Source organism: Pleurodeles waltl, chromosome 11 (assembly GCF_031143425.1).
Source record: "Pleurodeles waltl isolate 20211129_DDA chromosome 11, aPleWal1.hap1.20221129, whole genome shotgun sequence".
NCBI classification, from domain to species: Eukaryota; Metazoa; Chordata; class Amphibia; order Caudata; family Salamandridae; genus Pleurodeles; species Pleurodeles waltl.
In genome coordinates, this window is record NC_090450.1 from 992,131,759 (window position 1) to 992,155,777 (window position 24,019).

The following is a 24,019-nucleotide window of genomic DNA, read 5'->3' on the forward strand; positions in this document are numbered from 1 at the left end:
CTTTTGATATTAATGCACTTCAGGGACATGATCCAGTGTGCTATAGATGCTTCTATTTCCGCTGGCTGCAGCAGCTCACATGTATGTTGTCTCAAATGTATGTCTGTATGTAGTCGGAGAGACCATTCCACACGGATGTGTGCTGGGGGCTCTGTAGAGTATGGCCGGGCTCGGATTCACATGAACACCATTAGAGCCCAAGACCCCAAACTCACTGAGCATCCATGAAGAGTTAGGGGGCACCAGGACAGGCAGTGTCTGCTTGCATCCAACTCATCGCCAAACACTCCCTCGTCGGTTGCAGGATAGGACCAGAGTAAGGGGAGCCCAGGACCCCAAACACACTGAGCATCCATGAAGAGTTAGAGGGAACCAGGAAAGGACCAGGATAAGGGGAGCCCAGGACCCCAAACTCACTGAGCATCAATGAAGAGTTAGGAGGCACCAGGACAGGACCAGGGTAAGGGGAGCCCAGGCCCCCAACCTCACTATGCATACATGAAGAGTTAGGGGGCACCAGGACAGGACCAGGGTAAGGGGCTAGAGGTCAGTGGTAGAGTTGGAAGGGATCATGTCTGAGGGGTTAGGGATATGGGGTCGGAGGTGGGGCGTTAAGAGTAGAGGGGTAGCGGAGGGGAGTAACAGGGTACAGTTGAAGCTACGGGGTTAGGTACAAACGGCTGTGGGTCAGGGGTGGGGTAAAGATAAGGTGGTGAAGGGGTTAGGAGTACCAGTAGGCGGGTGAAAGTACGTGTTGTTGCAAAGGGGTTAAAAAAAAGGGTAACTGAAGGGTAAGTGGTAAAAGGTCAGGGTAAGGATTAAGTGAAACAGACTATGGGTTTAAGGTAAGGCGTAAGTGGCTGGGGGTAAGGAGCTCTGGGTAATGCTGATAGTAAGGGGTTAGAAGTAAAGGGCCGGGGGTAAGGAGCTCTGAGTAATGCTGATCGTAAGGGGTTAGAAGTAAAGGGCCGAAGGTAAGGAGCTCTGGGTAATGCTGATCGTAAGGGGTTAGAAGTAAAGGGCCGAAGGTAAGGAGCTCTGGGTAATGCTGATAGTAAGGGGTTAGAAGTAAAGGGCCGGGGGTAAGGAGCTCTGGGTAATGCTGATAGTAAGGGGTTAGAAGTAAAGGGTCGAAGGTAAGGAGCTCTGGGTAATGCTGATAGTAAGGGGTTAGAAGTAAAGGGCTGAGAGTAAGGAGCTCTGAGTAATGCTGATCGTAAGGGGTTAGAAGTAAAGGGCCGAAGGTAAGGATCTCTGGGTAATGCTGATAGTAAGGGGGTTAGAAGTAAAGGGCCGAAGGTAAGGAGCTCTGGGTAATGCTGATAGTAAGGGGTTAGAAGTAAAGGGCCGAAGGTAAGGAGCTCTGGGTAATGCTGATCGTAAGGGTTAGAAGTAAAGGGCTGAAGGTAAGGAGCTCTGGGTAATGCTGATAGTAAGGGGTTAGAAGTAAAGGGCCAAGGGTAAGGGATTCGTGGGTTAAGGGGGTAAAAATGCGGGGTGGGTGTAAGGGTAGCATGTGAGGTGCTATGAGTGAAGAGGTTAATAGTTACAGTTGAAGGGTTAGGGGTCTAGGGTGAGAGGCAGTGAGTAAGGGTGGAGGTTAAGGGTGAAAGGTTAAGGGCAAGGATGATAAAAGAAATAAATACAAGGTTGAGGGATTAAAGTTAATCGGTACGTGTACGGGGTTAATGGTAGGGGCTGCTGTGTGAAGTTAAGGGTAGGTGGGTACAGTTGGAGGTGAGGAGCGTTAAGTGGGTACCTGTGCAGAGGTAAGGGGGCGGGTGGAATCCGCAGAGGGTGGGAGATTATGGGGGGCCGGTTGCTAACAGTGTGGACCGAGGTTCAGCGGTGAACCTCTCTGGCTCATAACTATTGTGTACAGCAATGAGCTGTGGTTTTCCAAGTGTCCACAAGAGGGCGCCATTGATCCACCAACCCTCACCGTAAGCCTTACCCATTCTAAGGCGGCCAGTGATGTGTTGTGGGCGTCACCAGCAGCTCCCAGCAAACACCCACCATCTCCCAGCAACTTCCAACACATGTCAACAACATGGACCCTCTTCAGAGGGGTCGGTGGAGAGCCCCCACCCCCGAGGATGGAGAGGACTTCCACCACTCGTCTTGCGTCACTTACACCGACACTGACTCCCCTGGGTTTAACTGAGGTCTTACTTGGGAACTGCGCCGGGACCATGACGAAGTCATCCGTGTCACAGGAAGAGTCCTTGCCGCTGCTTCCGGCCGAGTCCTTGGAGCCCTGGAGGAAGCCTGGCGAGTCCTGCAGGGGGGAGGTCAGGGTCTTCTCCTGCAGGGGCTGCAGGTCCCCCAGAGACTGGAGAAACGGGGAGAGAAAGGCGAGGGCTTGAGAGACTTCCGACCGACCAACCAACCAACCAAACAAACAACCAACCAACCAACCAACCAACCAACCAACCACACAACCAACCAACCAACCAACCACACAACCAACCAACCAACCAACCACACAACCAACCAACCAACCAATTAACCAACCAACCAACCAATTAACCAACCAACCAACCAATTAACCAACCAACCAACCAATTAACCAACCAACCAACCAAACAAACAAACAACCAAACAACCAACCAACCAAACAACCAACCACACAACCAACCAAAGAACCAACCAACCACACAAACAACCAACCAAAGAACCAACCAACCAACCAACACAGACAAGAGCTGGGGCGCTGCTTTATGGAACTAGGTTGAGTTGCCTGTGAGAAAAGCCCACAAAATAGAAACACGTCAGAAGTAAATAATACATGGAATAAATAGCGTAAAAATAATGATCCTGCTCCTTGGCTTGCGACTACATCCCCATAAGCACCAAGATCACCCAAAAGTAGCTCCTGGATAAGGTGGAGACTTCCCACTACGTGGTGGCAGGCCGTACCTAGCACCCAACCATTTGTGCCAACAGAGGTTCTGCGTGGCACCGAGCCCCATGAGGGACTGCTGGTTCCAATGTAACCCAGAACAGCCTCAGCAAGCAGCGGGCCCAAAACGTCTCGGGACACTGGAACCCTGTGCAGCACGTGCCCAAGCACCCCTTCCGCAGTCAAACCTCTGTGACGTTACATCACTGAGCAGCATCTCGCCTGGGCACTCCATGTGGCAGTGATGGACCACAAACTGGGACCCTGCTCAAGGGCCCACCATCTGGTACCTGGCTCAAGAACCCACCAGCTGGGACCTAGCTCAAGAAACCCTAGGTTGTACCTGCCTCAAGACCCCATGCTGCAGCTGAAACTCAGTATGACATTACAACGCTACACAGCATCTGGCCCAAGCAATCCACGTGGCAGCGCTGGGCCACCACGTGGTATCCGGCTCAAGAACCCCTAGGAGGTACCTGGCTCAACAACCCACTAGGAGGTACCTGGCTCAAGGACCCATCAGCTGGCACCTAGCTCAAGAACCCCTAGGAGGTACCGGGCTCAAAAACCCACTAGGTGCTACCTAGCTCAAGAAACCCTAGGTGGTACCTGCCTCAAGACCCCATGCTGCAGCTGAAACTCTGTATGACATTACAATACTACACAGCATCTGGCCCAAGCAATCCACGTGGCAGCGCTGGACCACCAGGTGGTACCCGGCTCAAGAACCCATGCAGCACCTTAAACTCTATGACATTACACCGCTGAACGACCACCAGGTGGTACCTGGCTCAAGAACCCATGCAGCACCTTAAACTCTATGACATTACACTGCTGAACGGCATCTGGCCCAAGCACTCCCCGTGGCAGCGCTGGACCACCAGGTGGAACCGGGCTCAAGAACCCCTAGGAGGTACCTGGCTCAACAACCCACTAGGAGGTACCTGGCTCAAGGACCCATCAGCTGGGACCTAGCTCAAGAACCCCTAGGAGGTACCGGGCTCAAAAACCCACTAGGTGCTACCTAGCTCAAGAACCCCTCGGTGGTACCTACCTCAAGACCCCCTCGATGGTACCTGCCTCAAGACCCCCTCGGTGGTACCTGCCTCAAGAACCCCTCGGTGGTACCTGCCTCAAGAACCCCTCGGTGGTACCTGCCTCAAGATCCCATGCCGCAGCTGAAACTCTGTATGACATTACAACGCTACACAGCATCTGGCCCAAGCACTCCACGTGGCAGCGCTGGACCACCAGGTGGTATCCGGCTCAAGAACTCTTAGGTGGTACCTGGCTCACAAACCCAGCAGGTGGATCCTGGATCAAGAACCCCTAGCAGGTACCTGCCTCAAGAACTCATTAGGTGGTACCTAGCTCAAGAACCCCTCGGTGGAACCTGCCTCAAGAACCCCTCGGTGGAACCTGCCTCAAGACCCCCTCGGTGGTACCTGCCTCAAGAACCCCTCGGTGGTACCTGCCTCAAGACCCCCTCGGTGGTACCTGCCTCAAGACCCCCTCGGTGGTACCTGCCTCAAGACCCCCTCGGTGGTACCTGCCTCAAGACCCCCTCAGTGGTACCTAGCTCAAGAACCCCTCGGTGGTACCTGCCTCAAGACCCCTTCAGTGGTACCTGCCTCAAGACCCCCTCGGTGGTACCTAGCTCAAGAACCCCTCGGTGGTACCTTGCTCAAGACCCCATGCCGCAGCTGAAACTCTGTATCACATTACACTGCTGCACAGCATCTGGTCCAAGCACTCCACGTGGCAGTGATGGGCCACTAGGTGATATCTGGCTCAAGAATCCATGCAGCAGCTCATACCCTATGGCATTACACCACTGAACACCATCTGGCCCAAGCACTCTATGTGGCAGCGCTGGACCACCAGGTGGTACCGGACTCAAGAACCAATGCAGCACCTTAAACTCTATGACATCACACCACTGAACGGCATCTGTCCCAAGCACTCCCCGTGGCAGCGCTGGACCATCAGGTGGTACCGGGCTCAAGAACCCATGCAGCACCTTAAACTCTATGACATTACACCGCTGAACGGCATCTGTCCCAAGGACTCCCCGTGGCAGCGCTGGACCATCAGGTGGTACCGGGCTCAAGAACCCATGCAGCACCTTAAACTCTATGACATTACACCACTGAACGGCATCTGTCCCAAGCACTCCCCGTGGCAGCGCTGGACCACCCGGTGGTACCCGGCTCAAGAACCCATGCAGCACCTTAAACTCTATGACATTACACCACTGAACGGCATCTGTCCCAAGCACTCCCCGTGGCAGCGCTGGACCACCAGGTGGTACCGGGCTCAAGAACCCATGCAGCACCTTAAACTCTATGACATTACACCACTGAATGGCATCTGTCCCAAGCACTCCCCGTGGCAGCGATGGACCACCAGGTGGTACCCAGCTCAAGAAACTCTAGGTGGTATCTGGCTCAAGAAACCATGAAACAGCTGAAACTCCAAAACCAGGTGTTACTTGACCTAAGTAAACCATGCATATGCACTGGACTACAAGGTGGCACCTGGCCCAAGTAACCCATGTGGCAGCACTGGACCACTAGGAGGTACTTGACTCAAGTAACCCATGCAGCAGCACTGGAGCACTAGGTGGCACCTGGCCCAAGTAACTTATGCAACAGCAATGGACCTCTAGGAAGTACTTGGCCCAAGCAACCCATGCGGCAGCACTGGACCACAAGGTGGCACTTGACCCAAGTAACCTGTGTGGCAGCCATGGACCACTAGGTGGCATCTGGCCCAAGTACTCCATGCGCAAAAAGAACAGTAGATGGACGGAATGCAAAACAAATCAAACATTCACCCCAGTCACAGATCTGGGTTTAATCCATCAGTTTTTTTTGCTCACCATGCCATTCCAGTTTGGACCCAGCGATATGCAAATCAGTCTTGACCCTGTTCCCTATGGGAACAGTCCAGCCCGAACTGCCAGACCAGGTCCTCCCTGGACCGGAAACAAGCATCCTGGGACCGGTTTCAGGGTTTCACCCCTCTTCAGCCAGGCTAGCTTAAATCTGGTGGCATAGTGAGCACGGGACCCACGTCTGGGCATACCCTTCCCACTTGGGGCGACAAACGCAAAAACAACAGTAGATGGACGGAATGCAGAACAAATCAAACATTCACCCCCAGTCACGGATCTGGGTTTAATCCATCAGTTTTTGTTTGCTCACCATGCCATTCCAGTTTGGACCCATGCAGCAGCACTGGACCACTAGGAGGCACCTGGCCCAAGTACCCCATGCGGCAGCAATGGACCACTAGGAGGCACCTGGCCCAAGTAACCCATGCGGCAGCAATGGACCACTAGGAGGTACCTGGCCCAAGTACCCCATGCAGCAGCACTGGACCACTAGGAGGTACCTGGCCCAAGCAACCCATGCAGCAGCAATGGACCACTAGGAGGCACCTGGCCCAAGTAACCCATGCAGCAGCACTGGACCACTAGGAGGCACCGGACCCAAGTAACCCATGCGGCAGCACTGGAGCACTAGGTGGCACCTGGCCCAAGTAACCCATGCAGCAGCAATGGACCTCTAGGTGGCACCTGGCCCAAGTAACCCATGTGGCAGCACTGGACCACTAGGTGGCACCTGGCCCAAGTACCCCATGCAGCAGCAATGGACCACTAGGTGGCACCTGACCCAAGTAACCCATGCGGCAGCACTGGACCACTAGGAGGCACCTGACCCAAGTAACCCATGCGGCAGCACTGGACCACTAGGAGGCACCTGGCCCAAGTAACCCATGCGGCAGCACTGGACCACAAGGTGGCACCTGGCCCAAGTACCCCATGCAGCAGCACTGGACCACTAGGAGGTACTTGGCCCAAGTAACCCATGCCGCAGCACTGGACCACTAGGAGGCACCTGGCCCAAGTAACCCATGCAGCAGCACTGGACCACTAGGAGGCACCTGGCCCAAGTAACCCATGCAGCAGCACTGGACCACTAGGAGGCACCTGGCCCAAGTACCCCATGCAGCAGCACTGGAGCACAGGTGGCACCTGGCCCAAGTAACCCATGCGGCAGCACTGGACCACTAGGAGGTACCTGGCCCAAGTACCCCATGCGGCAGCAATGGACCACTAGGTGGCACCTGACCCAAGTAACCCATGCGGCAGCACTGGACCACTAGGAGGCATCTGGCCCAAGTACCCCATGCGGCAGCACTGGACCACTAGGAGGCATCTGGCCCAAGTAACCCATGCGGCAGCACTGGACCACTAGGAGGTACCTGGCCCAAGTACCCCATGCGGCAGCAATGGACCACTAGGAGGTACCTGGCCCAAGTACCCCATGCGGCAGCAATGGAGCACTAGGTGGCACCCGGTAACCCATGCGGCAGCACTGGACCACTAGGAGGTACCTGGCCCAAGTAACCCATGCTGCAGCAATGGACCACTAGGAGGCACCTGGCCCAAGTAACCCATGCGGCAGCTGAACCTCTGTGCGGTATTAGACCACTGCACAGCACCTGGCCCAAACCCAGCCATGCGAAGGCCGAAGTGCTATGCGGCACTAGCCCCCCAAAGCAGAGCCAGTCCTCTGGAGGGCAACTGCATACTATGCATGCTCCTTAACCCCACGCTGCACATGTCCAAGCTTGGTTCGTTTCAACTGCATCCTCATGTAGGGATAGCGCAGTCCTCACAAAGATTGCTCAGAATGGAGGCTATGGCTCGTATGTGACTGTCCTTAGTGCCCAAGTCATGCCTGTGCGTGGCCAACACCGTGATTCAGAAAGGGACCAGAGGCCGGAAGGACAAAGGCTTGAAAGTCAACTCAGAAAGAAAGAAAGCAGCCTGCATTCCATACACACTTTCCGATGCTCCCTGACCCCACCCTCTGGAAAATTCACTTCCAGTCCAGTAGGCTGTAGGAATGCGGTCTATTCACAGCCAGAGTCTCAGGGCTAATCATGCACCTGAAATAGCGCCACACGCCACGTCAGAGTGCTCTAAGTGCCAGAGGGGTGTCTGAAGCAACCAGCTTGAGGTCACTCTCCCCTTCCAGGGCCATCTGCCCAGTCATGTTTGGGGCTCCCAGCAGATGTGTTCACAGACCTTTCTTGGCATCTCCCCTCCATCACCCTTCCACCACAAGGACCTACTTCTCTCCCAGTGAACCCTGAAGTCACAAGGACTTCTAACCCCCCCCCCTTGTCCCTCCAAGGACACACTACTCCAATGATGCATGAGGGCACAAATGTGTTAAGTAGTCTCCCTTCCCCCCTCACCCAGGCACACTGCTCCCTCCACTGAAGTTTAGGATCACAAGGAGAGCTGTTCCTGTGACACCCCCACAGATGCCCACTAGCCCAGGTCCAAAGGCTCCACTGATAGTGAAGCCTAAAGTCACAAGGAGGTCCCCCAATCCCTGCTGCCAAGTGCTCCAATGCCACCTGAGCCACCTTTAGCCAATCCGGCTTTTCCTGCTACCAGCATCATGCAGCCCTGGATTTTTTTAGCCCATACTCATAATGTGAAAAGTGAAACTACAAATCCCAGAGTGCATCATGGCCGTGGCTAATAAGCCCAGAGAGGATGAATGAGTCACAGATGACATGGGGGCCATATGGCAGCTAGGCGACTGCACTGGCACATATCACTCTAGGCGAACACCCACTGCCCCAAAGCATTAACAGCAAAATACCTTGAGTTGTTTTTTTAATGCTCACAAGGTCCCAAACTATAAAGAGGCCAATTCAGGAAAGCGGGCAGGAGACACAGAAGGAATTCAGAATACTATGGGCCTGATTTACAAAAGTAACTTACACTTTTGATTAAGTTTACACTTTTGATTAAGTTTACACTTTTGAGTAAGTTAACTACTTCATGGTATTCACAAACAGCACGTTTATATTATCTTACTCTTTTGTAGTAAGTCCAGCATTGCACACGGCCAACCAAGGACAACGGGAGGGAGGGTGGGAGCACAGCAACATGGAAAAAGGGAGGGAGGGTGGGACCAGGGCAACATGGGAAAAGGGAGGGAGGGTGGGAGCAGGGCAACATGGGAAAAGGGAGGGAGGGTGGGAGCAGGGCAACATGGGAAAAGGGAGGGAGGGTGGCAGCAAGGCAACATGGAAAAAGGGCGGGAGGGAGCAAGGCAACATGGAAAAAGGGCGGGAGGGAAGGAGCAAGGCAACATGGAAAAAGGGAGGGAGGGAGCAAGGCAACACGGAAAAAGGGAGGGAGGGAGCAAGGCAACACGGAAAAAGGGAGGGATGGAGGGAGCAAGGCAACACGGAAAAAGGGAGGGAGGGAGGGAGCAGGGCAACATGGGAAAAGGGAGGGAGGGTGGGACCAGGGCAACATGGGAAAAGGGAGGGAGGGTGGGAGCAGGGCAAAATGGGAAAAGGGAGGGAGGGTGGCAGCAAGGCAAAATGGGAAAAGGGAGGGAGGGTGGCAGCAAGGCAACATGGAAAAAGAGAGGGAGGGAGCAAGGCAATATGGAAAAAGGGAGGGAGGGAGCAATGCAACATAGAAAAAGGGAAGGAGGTTGGTGCAAGGCAACATGGGAAACGGGAGGGTGGGTGCAAGGCAACATGGAAAACAGGAGGGAGGGTGGGAGCAAGGCAACATGGAAAACGGGAGGGAGGGTGGGTGTAAGGCGACATGGAAAAAAGGAGGGACAGTGGGAGCAAGGCAACACAGAAAAAGGGAGAGAGGGTGGGAGAAAGGCAACACAGAAAAATGGAGGGAGGGTGGGAGCAAGGCAACACTGAAAAAGGGAGGGAACAAGGCAACACGGAAAAGGGAGGGAGGGAGCAAGGCAACATGGAAAAATGGAGGGAGGGAGCAAGGCAACATGGAAAAATGCAGGGAGCAAGGCAACACGGAAAAAGGGAGGGAGGGTGGGAGCAAGGCAACACAGAAAAAGGGAGGGAAGGACAATAGGAAGGCAACACGACAACTTGCAAGGCAACATGGAAACGGGAGGGAGGGTGGGTGCAAGGCAACATGGAAAACGGGAGGGTGGGTGCAAGGCAACATGGAAAAGGAGACACAGAAGGAATTCAGAATACTATGGGCCTGATTTACAAAAGTAACTTACACTTTTGATTAAGTTTACACTTTTGATTAAGTTTACACTTTTGAGTAAGTTAACTACTTCATGGTATTCACAAACAGCACGTTTATATTATCTTACTCTTTTGTAGTAAGTCCAGCATTGCACACGGCCAACCAAGGACAACGGGAGAGAGGGTGGGAGCACAGCAACATGGAAAAAGGGAGGGAGGGTGGGACCAGGGCAAAATGGGAAAAGGGAGGGAGGGTGGGAGCAGGGCAACATGGGAAAAGGGAGGGAGGGTGGCAGCAAGGCAACATGGAAAAAGGGCGGGAGGGAGCAAGGCAACATGGAAAAAGGGCGGGAGGGAAGGAGCAAGGCAACATGGAAAAAGGGAGGGAGGGAGCAAGGCAACACGGAAAAAGGGAGGGAGGGAGCAAGGCAACACGGAAAAAGGGAGGGAGGGAAGGAGCAAGGCAACACGGAAAAATGGAGGGAGGGAGGGAGCAGGGCAACATGGGAAAAGGGAGGGAGGGTGGGACCAGGGCAACATGGGAAAAGGGAGGGAGGGAGGGTGGGACCAGGGCAACATGGGAAAAGGGAGGGAGGGTGGGAGCAGGGCAAAATGGGAAAAGGGAGGGAGGGTTGCAGCAAGGCAACATGGAAAAAGGGCGGGAGGGAGGGAGCAAGGCAACATGGAAAAAGAGAGGGAGGGAGGGAGCAAGGCAATATGGAAAAAGGGAGGGAGGGAGCAATGCAACATAGAAAAAGGGAAGGAGGTTGGTGCAAGGCAACATGGAAAACGGGAGGGTGGGAGCAAGGCAACATGGAAAACAGGAGGGAGGGTGGGAGCAAGGCAACATGTAAAACGGGAGGGAGGGTGGGTGTAAGGCGACATGGAAAAAAGGAGGGACAGTGGGAGCAAGGCAACACGGAAAAAGGGAGAGAGGGTGGGAGAAAGGCAACACAGAAAAATGGAGGGAGGGTGGGAGCAAGGCAACACTGAAAAAGGGAGGGAGCAAGGCAACACGGAAAAGGGAGGGAGGGAGCAAGGCAACATGGAAAAATGGAGGGAGGGAGCAAGGCAACATGGAAAAATGCAGGGAGCAAGGCAACACGGAAAAAGGGAGGGAGGGTGGGAGCAAGGCAACACAGAAAAAGGGAGGGAAGGACAATAGGAAGGCAACACGACAACTTGCAAGGCAACATGGAAACGGGAGGGAGGATGGGTGCAAGGCAACATGGAAAACGGGAGGGTGGGTGCAAGGCAACATGGAAAAGGGGAGGGAGGGTGGGTGCAAGGCAACATGAAAAAGGGGAGGGAGGGTGGGTGCAAGGCAACATGAAAAAGGGGAGGGAGGGTGGGTGCAAGGCAACATGGAAAACGGGAGGGAGGGTGGGTGCAAGGCAACATGGAAAAAGGGAGGGACAGTGGGAGCAAGGCAACACGGAAAAAGGGAGAGAGGGTGGGAGAAAGGCAACACAGAAAAATGGAGGGAGGGTGGGAGCAAGGCAACACAGAAAAGGGAGGGAGGGAGCAAGGCAACATGGAAAAATGGAGGGAGCAAGGCAACACGGAAAAAGGGAGGGAGAGTGGGAGCAAGGCAAAACAGAAAAAGGGAGGGAAGGACAATAGGAAGGCAACACGACAACTTGCAAGGCAACACGGAAAATGGGAGGGAGGATGGGTGCAAGGCAACACTGACAATGAGGAGAACAGGAGGTAACAAGGCAACACAGAAAAATTAGCAAAGCAGCATGGCCAACAGGAGGGTGGGTGGGAGCAAGGCAACTCAGATAATGGGAAGGAGGCTGGGGGCAAGGCAACTCAGATAACGGGAAGGAGGCTGGGGGCACGGCAACACGGCCAACAAGAGGAAGGGTGGGGCAAGACAACACAGCCAATAGGAGGGAGGGTGGGGCAAGACAACTCGCACAATGGGAGGGAGGGTAGGGCAAGGCAACTCTCACAATGGGAGGGAGGGTGGCAAGCAAGGCAACAGGGACAAATTAGCAAGGCAACATGGTAGAAGGGAGGGAGAGTGGGAGCAAGGCAACATGAAAAGAGGGTGGGAGAAAAGCAACATAGAAAAGGGAGGGAGGGTGGGAGCAAGGCAACATGGAAAAAAGGAGGGAGGGTGGGAGCAAGGCAACATGGAAAAAAGGAGGGAGGGTGGGAGCAAGGCAACATGGAAAAAAGGAGGGAGGTTGGGAGCAAGGCAACATGAAAAAGGGGAGGGAGGGTGGGTGCAAGGCAACATGAAAAAGGGGAGGGAGGGTGGGTGCAAGGCAACATGAAAAAGGGGAGGGAGGGTGGGAGCAAGGCAACACGGAAAAAGGGAGGGATGGTAGGTGCAAGGCGACACGGAAAAAGGGAGGGAGAGTGGGAGCAAGGCGACACGGAAAAAGGGAGAGAGGGTGGGACAAAGGCAACACGGACAAATTAGGAAAGCAGTACAGCCAACAGGAGAGTGGATGGGGCAAGTCAACACAGACAACGGGAGGGTGGAGGCAAGGCAACATGGCCAACAGGAGGGAGGGTGAGGCAATCAAACTTGCACACTGAGGTGGAGGGTGGGGGCAAGGCATCGTGCATGGAGGGAGGGTGGGGGCAAGGCAAAACACAGAGAACGGGAAGGAGGGTTGGGGCAAGGCAACACGTCCAACAGGAGGGAGAGTGGGGGCAATGCAATACGCACTATGGAAGGGAGGGTGGGGGCAAGGCAACTTGCACAATGGAAGGGAGGGTGGGGGCAAGGCAAAACACAGAGAATGGGAAGGAGGGGGGTGGCAAGGCAAAACACAGAGAACGGGAGGGAGGGTGGGGCAAGGTAACACGCACAACAGGAGGGAGGGTGGGGAAAGGCAACACGCACAAAGGGAGGGAGGGTGGGGGCAAGGTAACGCACAAAGGGAGGGAGGGTGGGGGCAAGGCAACACGCACAAAGGGAGGGAGGGTGGGGGCAAGGCAACACGCACAAAGGGAGGGAGGGTGTTTGCAAGGCAACACGCACAACGGGAGGGAGGGTGGGGGCAAGACAACATGCACTATGGGAGGGAGGGTGGGGCAAGGCAACACGCACAATGGTAGGGAGGGTGGCGGCAAAGCAGAATGCACAATGGGAGGGAGGGTGGGGACAAAGCAACACGCACAACGGGAGAGAGGAAGAAGCAAGGCAACACACACAATTTCAAGGCAACACGCACAACGGGAGGGAGGGTGGGTCAAGGCAACTCGCACGGAGGGAGGGTGGGGCAAGGCAACGCACAACAAGAGGGAGAGTGGGGGCAAGGCAACACGCACAACAGGAGGGAGAGCGGGGCAGGGCAACACGCACAATGGGAGGGGGGTGGGGACAAGGCAACACGCACAACGGGAGGGTGGTGGGGGCAAGGCAACACGCACAACGGGATGGGAATTGGGCAAGGCAACACGGACAACGGTTGCTGTGGAAGAGTTGGGTCGTATTTTTTTGGGGGGGCGTGACCTGGATGTGAATTTGGCTTTTTCTGGTCTGCCTTTTTTCCCCTTGTTACGGAGGGGTGCCCCCTGACACCTGCTTCTTTCTTTATGGGGACCTCCCATACCCTGCTGCTACCCTACTGTGGCATTTCATCACTTACATCTGTAGTACTGTTTATTTACGTGGTGTATTGCAGGCTGCGTAATGTCGGTTGGCACCAAGAATGCAGAACAAAGTCCAAATACCAAACAGCCATACACAAAGAGATACTACAAAGACCTAGAATGGTCTAGATCAAAGTTACTGTGCTTTCATATTAATGAATACAAACCATTACTAAATTAAACACTTAAAACCACTCTAATAACTACTCGCAGCCAAACCACATAGACAACTGATCGAGAGAATTCTCAGAACTACACAAAAGAGTGCCCTGATGAAGAAAGTACTATGATGCCATAGTGGTGACAAAAAGTGCAATACAAACACACACCAAACATGACATACAAACTGCAGACAAACTGGAGAACAAGCGACTTCTCCTACTGAGAAGGAAGCACATTGAGATGCCACTGCGGGTACTTACTGGTGGGGAGGCCAGGTGGGACGTGGACGAGCTGCTGCAGGAGCTGCCGGAACCTGAGCTGGGATAGGAGGGCATAGGCACAGGAGCGGCTGCGGACAGAGAAAGAGGATGTCAGGATCTTAACAAGTGACCAGCTAAAAAGCACAACAATACAAAACCAAGAAGGCAAAGAGAGGACGCGAAGTCACTGGCTTAGATGTCAAGCCTTGAGTCACCCACTCCCACAGGCCTCATTGTTCACAAGAAGAAGTGGTACATCTCAGGATCTGCACTGATAATCAGACAGGGCAAACATTTGCCACTGAGTTCTGAGAACCTTGAGGAGCCAGGAGAAAGGAAGTGCTGCAAGTTCCCTGCTTGTAAAAGTCTTGGGGGTCCCCACACACTGTGAACCAACACTGGATTTTAACACTGCTTTCCCCCATCCGGACGGGAGATGATTTCTGCTCACTATGTACAAAGGAAAAGCTCAGTGGTGCTTGTCCACAGTGTCAGTGGCTGGCACATCGGGCATGGCCCAAGGGTGCAGCTCAAGTGACATCACTGTGAGGCAAAGGGCCAGCTCACATGATGTCACTGTGAGGCACAAGGGCCAGCTCACATGATGTCACTGTGAGGCAAAGGGCCAGATTGTGCGATGTCAGTAGGTGGCACAGGGGCCAGCTCACATGATGTCACTGTGAGGCAAATGGCCAGCTCACATGATGTCACTGTGAGGCACAGGGGCCAGCTCACATGATGTCACTGTGAGGCAAAGGGCCAGCTAGTGTGATGTCAGTATGTGGCACAGGGGCCAGCTCACATGATGTCACTGTGAGTCAAAGGGCCAGCTCGAGTGATGTCACTGTGAGGCACAAGGGCCAGCTCATGTGATATCACTGTGAGGCAAAGGGCCAACTAGGGTGATGTCACTGTGAGACACAAGGGGCAGCTACTGTGATGTAACTGCAATGGACATAGAGCGGCTGTTGGTTTGTCATTGTGAGACACAGGAGGCACCTGGTAAGATTTCACTGTGAGCCACAAGGAAAGCTCACTTGTTGTCACTGTGTGAGGTACATGGGGCAAATACTGTGAGGCCACTTGTCACTGGGAGGCACAAGGGGCAGTTTGTGTGATTTTCCGGTGAGGCACAAGAGGAAACTTGCTTGATGTCACTGGGAGGCACAAGAGGCAGTGATGTCCCCGTGACAGACAGTGCACCTCTTTCATCACTGAGGTGGTGAGTTCACTGGCAGCCAGTGCAGACCTCCATAGAATATAATGGAATCGTAATACAGAGGACGGGATATCCATCACGTTTGTGATGGAGTAACCCCATCCACCAAACTCAAATCAGGCCCTAAGGCTGGAAGGAGACACATGTCAGGCACACTTCTCAAAGGCTGCTAGGGCTGGAAGGAGTCAGTTATACACCGGGCAATCCTCTCAAAGGGCACTAGGGCTGGAAGGAGACAGACATGTCAGGAACACCTCTCAAAGGTCGCTAGGGCTGGAAGGAGACAGACACATGTCAGGAACACCTCTCAAAGGGCACTAGGGCTGGAAGGAGTCACTTACATGTCACACACACACCTCTCAAAGGCTGATAGGGCTGGAAGGAGTCAGTTATACAGCAGGCAAACCTCTCAAAGGGCACTAGGGCTGGAAAGAGACAGACACATGTAAGGCAACCTCTCAAAGGCCGTCAGGGCTGGAAGGAGTCAGTCACATGTAAGGCAACCTCTCAAAGGCCGCTAGGGCTGTAAAGAGTCAGTCACATGTAAGGCAACCTCTCAAAGGCCGCTAGGGCTAGAAGGAGTCTGTTATATGTCAGGCACATCTCTCAAAGACTGCTAGGACTGGAAGGAGTCAGTCACATGTCAGGAACACCTTTTAAAGGCTGCTAGGGCTGGAAGGGGTCAGTTGCATGTCACACATGCCTTTCAAAGACTGCTAGGGCTGGAAGGAGTCAGTTATATGTCAGGCACACCTTTTAAAGAATGCTGAGGCTGGAAGGAGACTGACGCATGTCAGGCACACCTCTCAAAGGCAGATAGGGCTGGAAGGAGTCAATCACATGTAAGGCAACCTCTCAATGGCCGCTAGGGCTGGAAAGAGTCAAGTATATGTCAGGCACACCTCTCAAAGGCTGCTAGGGCTGGAAGGAGTCAGTCACAAGTAAGGCATACCTCTCAAAGGCTGCTAGGACTGGAAGGAGTGAGTCACATGTAAGGCAACCTCTCAAAGGCCGCTAGGGCTGGAAAGAGTCAGACACATTAGGTACACCTTCCAGCCTTAGCGGCCTTTGAGAGGAGTCCGTTATAAGTCAGGCACACCTCTCAAAGACTGCTAGGACTGGAAGGAGTCATTGCATGCCTGAAACACCTCTCAAAGACTGCTAGGACTGGAAGGAGTCAGTCACATGTCAGGAACACCTTTTAAAGGCCGCTAGGGCTGGAAGGAGTCAGTTGCATGTCACACATGCCTCTCAAAGACTGCTAGGGCTGGAAGGAGTCAGTTATATGTCAGGCACACATTTTAAAGGATGCTGGGGCTGAAATGAGTCAGTTATATGTCAGGCACACCTGAAGGAGACTAGAAGGAGACAGACGCAAGTCAGGCAAACCTCTCAAAGGCCATTAAGACTGGAAGGAGACAGACACATGCCAGACACACCTCTCAAAGGCAGATAGGGCTGGAAGGAGTCAGTTGCATGTCACACATGCCTCTCAAAGACTGCTAGGGCAGGAAGGAGTAAGTTGTAGGTCAGGCACACATTCTAAAGACTGCTGGGGCTGAAATGAGTCAGTTGTATGTCAGGCACACCTTTTAAATACTGCTGGGGCTGGAAGGAGACAGATGCATGTCAGGCACACCTCTCAAAGACTGCTAGGGCTGGAAGGAGTCAGTTATATGTCAGGCACACCTTTTAAAGACTGCTGGGGCTGGAAGGAGTCAGTTATGTCAGGCACAGCTTCTAAAGACTGCTAGGGCTGGAAGGAGACAGACACATGCCAGGCACACCTTTTAAAGACTGCTGGGGCTGAAATGAGTCAGTTATGTCAGGCACAGCTTCTAAAGACTTCTGGGGCTGGAAGGAGACAGATGCATGTCAGGCACACCTCTCAAAGACTGCTAGGGCTGGAAGGAATCAGTTATATATCCAGCTCACGCCTGCAAGTCGAAAGCACATCTGAAAAGCTGGTAGGACTTGGAAAGTGTCACTGGTCAAACGCCGATCTGGAAGACTGGCAAGGCTGAAGGAGTCAAGTCACAGGCCAGGGTCAACCACTTGGGGAGACAACAACTTGGAAGAATGACATTATTGCTGGAGGGGTCGGGGTCGACTGGAAGCATCTTCAGTGAGAGCGTGTACACCACAGAGGACCTCTGATGTGCTGTGGGTGGCTGTGTGAGTGCAGGGCTTGGGTAAGCACATGTAGTCTCAGTTCTTCGAAAGGGATTCTTTCCAGCGCTTATTTTAAGCCGCAGAGCGATTTTGGACTCGGATCAGCCTCGCAGCAGTGACCAGTAGCCAGCCCCCCGTTACTTACACTTCTTCATGGAGGCGCTCACATCCAGGTATGGGTGGTGGAAAAACTCATCTGCAAAAGAAGAGGGGAAAGTTAGACCAGAAGGACCCCGCAGCTTGGAGAACCCACTATCACTGCTTCTAAGGGGCATTTACCCGTTCCAAATCCTTAGAGCTATAAACAAACACCCCACAGACCGCAGTCACACACCTTCTGAGACACAACCCTCTGTGGTCTAGTGCAGTGTGTGAGCTGTGGCACAGGAATGACAACAGCTGTAATTGTGGCGTTCCCACTTGCTCACGCTATGATCTCGGGCACCTCAGTCTCCAGGTTCGTCTGCGACGACTGCAACAACCAGAGCTGCACTGACTGACCGACCGACCGACCGACCCATACACTTTCATATGATAGGCTGCCCACACCCACCCACTGGTCCTGGATATCCCACCCAGGACTCTCACACATGACAGGCTGCTTACACCCACCCACCGGTCCTGGTCTTTGCACCCAGGACTCCCACACATGACAGGCTGCCCACACCCACCCACTGGTCCTGGTCTTTCCACCCAGGACTCCCACACATGACTAGCTTCTCACACCCACCCACTGGTCCTGGTCTTTCCACCCAGGACTCTCACACATGACAGGCTGCCCACACCCACCCACCGGTCCTGGTCTTTGCACCCAGGACTCCCACACATGACTAGCTTCTCACACCCACCCACTGGTCCTGGTCTTTCCACCCAAGACTTACACATGACAGGCTGCCCACACCCACCCACTGGTCCTGGTCTTTCCACCCAGGACTCTCACACATGACAGGCTGCCCACACCCACCCACCGGTCCTGGTCTTTGCACCCAGGACTCCCACACATGACTAGCTTCTCACACCCACCCACTGGTCCTGGCCTTTCCACCCAACACTTACACATGACAGGCTGCTCACACCCATACACTGGTCCTGGTCTTTCCACCCAGGACTCTCACACATGACAGGCTGCCCACAACCACCCACTGGTCCTGGTCTTTCCACCCAAGACTCTCACACATGACAGGCTGCCCACACCCACCCACCGGTCCTGGTCTTTGCACCCAGGACTCTCACACATAACTAGCTTCTCACACCCACCCACTGGTCCTGCTCTTCCAACCACGACTCTCACACATGACACGCTGTTAACACCCTTCCACTGGTCCTGCTCTTCCACCCACGACTCTCACACATGACATGCTGTTAACACCCTTCCACTGGTCCTGCTCTTCCACCCACGACTCTCACACATGACATGCTGTTAACACCCTTCCACTGGTCCTGCTCTTCCACCCACGACTCTCACACATGACATGCTGTTAACACCCTTCCACTGGTCCTGCTCTTCCACCCACGACTCTCACACATGACATGCTGTTAACACCCTTACACTGGTCCTGGTCTTTCCACCCAGGACTCTCATGCCTGACAGGCTGCTCACCCCCACCCACTGGTCCTGGTCTTTCCACCCAGGACTCTCATGCATGACAGGCTGCTCACACCCACCCACCCACTAGTCCTGGTCTTTCCACCCAGGACTCTCACACATGACAGGCTGCTCACACCCACCCACTGGTCCTTCCACCCAGGACTCTCACACATGACAGGCTGCTCACACCCACCCACTAGTCCTGGTCTTTCCACCCAGGACTCTCACACATGACAGGCTGCTCACACCCACCCACTAGTCCTGGTCTTTCCACCCAGGACTCTCACACATGACAGACTGCTCAAACCCACTCACTAGTCCTGGTCTTTCCACCCGGGACTCATTCTAACAGGCCACAACCAGCCCAGGCATTCAGCCAATCGCAAGAAATGCTGCATGGCAAGGCACACACAAGCCCATCCGCTCCACCATGGAGAAGTGCTCAGAGATCCCACATGGAATGTAGTTTCAGGAAGTGTTCAGAGGTATTTCCAATTATGAGTGATTATTTTTATACTGCTACATCACCCGAGGCTCTCAGGGCTGTAAACATGTGTTACTCTCAGTCAACAGATGGGCACAATTTCATCGGCCTTGTAAGGATGAAAAGCAGGATCCCTCAGTGTGTCATCTTGCCAACAGAGACGATTGCCAGCAGATGCCAATGATTCACCAGAAACAGGTGGAAGCCATGAAGAAGGCAGCTCAGCCAGTACCGCCTGCATGGGGGCACCGCTGGGCACAGCGGGCACAGTGACTGGTAGGAAGCCGACTCTTTATATCATAACACATTTCTTTCCCGTTACAGCTCAGGTCTTAATTAAAGCAGTAATTGAAGCTGTGCTTTCAATGCGTGCTCAATACCTCACATGCACCTGCCAAGGTTCCTTGGCCCCAGCGTGCTGAAGAGAAGGAACCCTCACTGAGGGTCTGGAAACACGAGCCCTGATCACGGGGCAGGACTAGGACCCCAAGAACAGAAGGTCTAGGCACTGATTCTTAACCTGCGGATCTGCCAGCTTAGAAAATGTAATAATATTAAGAGATTAGTAAGGTGTAAAAATGAAGCAAAATTGAAAATTTTAAAACATTCTGTAAATGTGAAGGAAACTGAAATAGGATGCAAAGAATTAAGCTGTTCTTCTCATACTGGTTCATGGGAGAATATAATATGGACGACGAGTGGCCTCAATTTAATTTATAAAAGCTCTAACCTTCCCCTTACAATTAAACTTAGATTTTTTTAGATTTGTGTATAAAAGTCAAATATTCCAGCATTTGCTTATATCCGTGTTTTTGTGTCTTGTTTTTGCGGTTCAAATCATCCAAATTGCTTAAGCCAGGATTCCCGGATTCCAATAATGATTTAGTGGGGATCCTTGGGTCCAATAAGGATTCAGTGGGGGTCCCGAGAGTGCAATAATGTTTAAATGGGGGTCCACTGAAGTCAAAGTGTTAAGAACCACTGGGCTGAAGGATTAAAAAAACACAATCGAGAGATAAAATCGATAAGAGAGGGCAAACATCCTTTAATAGTGTAACCCCAAGAATGCATCATTTAAAAAATATCGAAGGGATGAACCCGGTCAGAGGTCACAACCCTCTCGATCAAGCACCAGCGACAAGAGGGCAGACACCCACCTCTAGTGTCTCCCCAGGAATGTATCACCTAAACACTACAGAAGGGGTGAACCTGGTGAGAGGACACAAACCTCTCGATCAAGCACCAGAGACCAGAGGGCAGACACCCGCTCCTAGTGTCACCCCAAGAATGTATCACCTAAACACTACAGAAGGGGTGAACCTGGTGAGAGGACACAAACCTCTCGATCAAGCACCAGAGACCAGAGAACAGACACCCGCTCCTAGTGTCACCCCAGGAATGTATCACCTACACACTACAGAAGGGATGAACCTGGTCAGAGGACACAACCCTCTCGATCAAGCACCAGAGAACAGACACCCGCTCCTAGTGTCACCCCAGGAATGTATCACCTACACACTACAGAAGGGGTAAACCTGGGGAGAGGACACAAGTCTCTCGATCAAGCACCAGAGACCAGAGAACAGACACCCGCCCCTAGTGTCACCCCAGGAATGTATCACCTACACACTACAGATGGGGTGAACCTGGTGAGAGGACACAAACCTCTCGATCAAGCACCAGAGACCAGAGAACAGACACCTGCCCCTAGTGTCACCCCAGGAATGTATCACCTACACACTACAGAAGGGGTAAACCTGGTCAGAGGACACAAACCTCTCGATCAACCACCAGAGACCAGAGAACAGAGACCAGAGAACAGACACCCGCCCCTAGTGTCACCCCAGGAATGTATCACCTAAACACTACAGAAGGGGTGAACCTGGTGAGAGGACACAAACCTCTCGATCAAGCACCAGAGACCGATCAAGCACCAGAGACCAGAGAACAGACACCCGCTCCTAGTGTCACCCTAGGAATGTATCACCTACACACTACAGAAGGGGTAAACCTGGTGAGAGGACACAAACCTCTCGATCAAGCAGCAGAGACCAGAGAACAGACACCCACTGCTGGTGTCACCCCAAGAATGTATCACCTAAACACTACAGAAGGGGTAAACCTAGTCAGAGGACACAAACCTCTCGATCAAGCACCAGAGACCATAGAACAGACACCCGCTCCTAGTGTCACCCCAGGAATGTATCACCTAAACACTACAGAAGGGATGAACCTGGTCAGAGGACACAAACCTCTCGATCAACCACCAGAGACCAGAGGGCAGACACCCGCTCCCAGTGTCACCCCAGGAATGTATCACCTACACACTACAGAAGGGGTGAACCTGGTGAGAGGACACAAACCTCTCGAGCAAGCACCAAAGACCAGAGAACAGACACCCGCCCCTAGTGTCACCCCAGGAATGTATCACCTAAACACTACAGAAGGGGTGAACCTGGTGAGAGGACACAAACCTCTCGATCAAGCACCAGAGATCAGAGAACAGACACCCGCTGCTGGTGTCACCCCAAGAATCTATCACCTAAACACTACAGAAGGGGTAAACCTGGTCAGAGGACACAAACCTCTCGATCAAGCACCAGAGACCAGAGAACAGACACCCGCTCCTAGTGTCACCCCAGGAATGTATCACCTAAACACTACAGAAGGGATGAACCTGGTCAGAGGACACAAACCTCTCGATCAACCACCAGAGACCAGAGAACAGACACCCGCCCCTAGTGTCACCCCAGGAATGTATCACCTAAACACTACAGAAGGGGTGAACCTGGTGAGAGGACACAAACCTCTTGATCAAGCACCAGAGACTGATCAAGCGCCAGAGACCAGAGAACAGACACCCGCTGCTGGTGTCACCCCAAGAATGTATCATCTAAACACTACAGAAGGGGTAAACCTGGTGAGAGGACACAAGCCTCTCGATCAAGCACCAGAGACCAGAGAACAGACACCCGCTCCTAGTGTCACCCCAGGAATGTATCACCTACACACTACAGAAGGGGTGAACCTGGTGAGAGGACACAAACCACTCGATCAAGCACCAGAGACCAGAGAACAGACACCCGCCCCTAGTGTCACCCCAGGAATGTATCACCTAAACACTACAGAAGGGGTGAACCTGGTGAGAGGACACAAACCACTCGATCAAGCACCAGAGACCAGAGAACAGACACCCGCCCCTAGTGTCACCCCAGGAATGTATCACCTACACACTGCAGAAGGGGTGAACTTGGTCAGAGGACACAAATCTCTCGATCAAGTACCAGAGACCAGAGAACAGACACCGGCCTCTAGTGTCACCCCAGGAATGTATCACCTACACACTACAGAAGGGGTGAACTTGGTCAGAGGACACAAACCTCTCGATCAAGTACCAGAGACCAGAGAACAGACATCGGCCTCTAGTGTCACCCCAGGAATGTATCACCTAAACACTACAGAAGAGATTAACCTGGTCAGAGGACACAAACTTTTCGATCAAGCACCAGAGACCAGAGGGCAGACACCCGCTCCTGGTGTCACCCCAGGAATGAATCACCTAAACACTACAGAAGGGGTGAACCTGGTGAGAGGACACAAACCTCTCGATCAAGCACCAGAGACCGATCAAGCACCAGAGACCAGAGAACAGACACCCGCTCCTAGTGTCACCCTAGGAATGTATCACCTACACACTACAGAAGGGGTAAACCTGGTGAGAGGACACAAACCTCTCGATCAAGCAGCAGAGACCAGAGAACAGACACCCACTGCTGGTGTCACCCCAAGAATGTATCACCTAAACACTACAGAAGGGATGAACCTGGTCAGAGGACACAACCCTCTCGATCATGCACCAGAGACCAGAAAACAGACACCCGCTCCTAGTGTCACCCCAGGAATGTATCACCTACACACTACAGAAGGGGTAAACCTGGTGAGAGGACACAAACCTCTCGATCAAGCAGCAGAGACCAGAGAACAGACACCCACTGCTGGTGTCACCCCAAGAATGTATCACCTAAACACTACAGAAGGGGTAAACCTAGTCAGAGGACACAAACCTCTCGATCAAGCACCAGAGACCATAGAACAGACACCCGCTCCTAGTGTCACCCCAGGAATGTATCACCTAAACACTACAGAAGGGATGAACCTGGTCAGAGGACACAAACCTCTCGATCAACCACCAGAGACCAGAGGGCAGACACCCGCTCCCAGTGTCACCCCAGGAATGTATCACCTACACACTACAGAAGGGGTGAACCTGGTGAGAGGACACAAACCTCTCGAGCAAGCACCAAAGACCAGAGAACAGACACCCGCCCCTAGTGTCACCCCAGGAATGTATCACCTAAACACTACAGAAGGGGTGAACCTGGTGAGAGGACACAAACCTCTCGATCAAGCACCAGAGATCAGAGAACAGACACCCGCTGCTGGTGTCACCCCAAGAATCTATCACCTAAACACTACAGAAGGGGTAAACCTGGTCAGAGGACACAAACCTCTCGATCAAGCACCAGAGACCAGAGAACAGACACCCGCTCCTAGTGTC

At 53.2% G+C, this 24,019-nt stretch overlaps 1 protein-coding gene across 2 annotated transcripts in view; it reads right to left on the bottom strand.

The window, feature by feature from the left end:
• The window catches only part of ULK1 (unc-51 like autophagy activating kinase 1), a 219,300-nt gene that overhangs the window by 85,700 nt on the left and 109,581 nt on the right, over positions 1 to 24,019 (bottom strand). For both annotated transcript variants that reach the window (XM_069215341.1, XM_069215340.1), the window contains exons 11-13: positions 17,535 to 17,585; positions 13,999 to 14,087; positions 2,173 to 2,332 (exon numbers count right to left, since the gene is read on the bottom strand). In XM_069215341.1, coding sequence (XP_069071442.1) covers positions 2,173 to 2,332; positions 13,999 to 14,087; positions 17,535 to 17,585 — 300 coding nt within the window. The remainder of the gene's footprint in view (positions 1 to 2,172; positions 2,333 to 13,998; positions 14,088 to 17,534; positions 17,586 to 24,019) is intronic.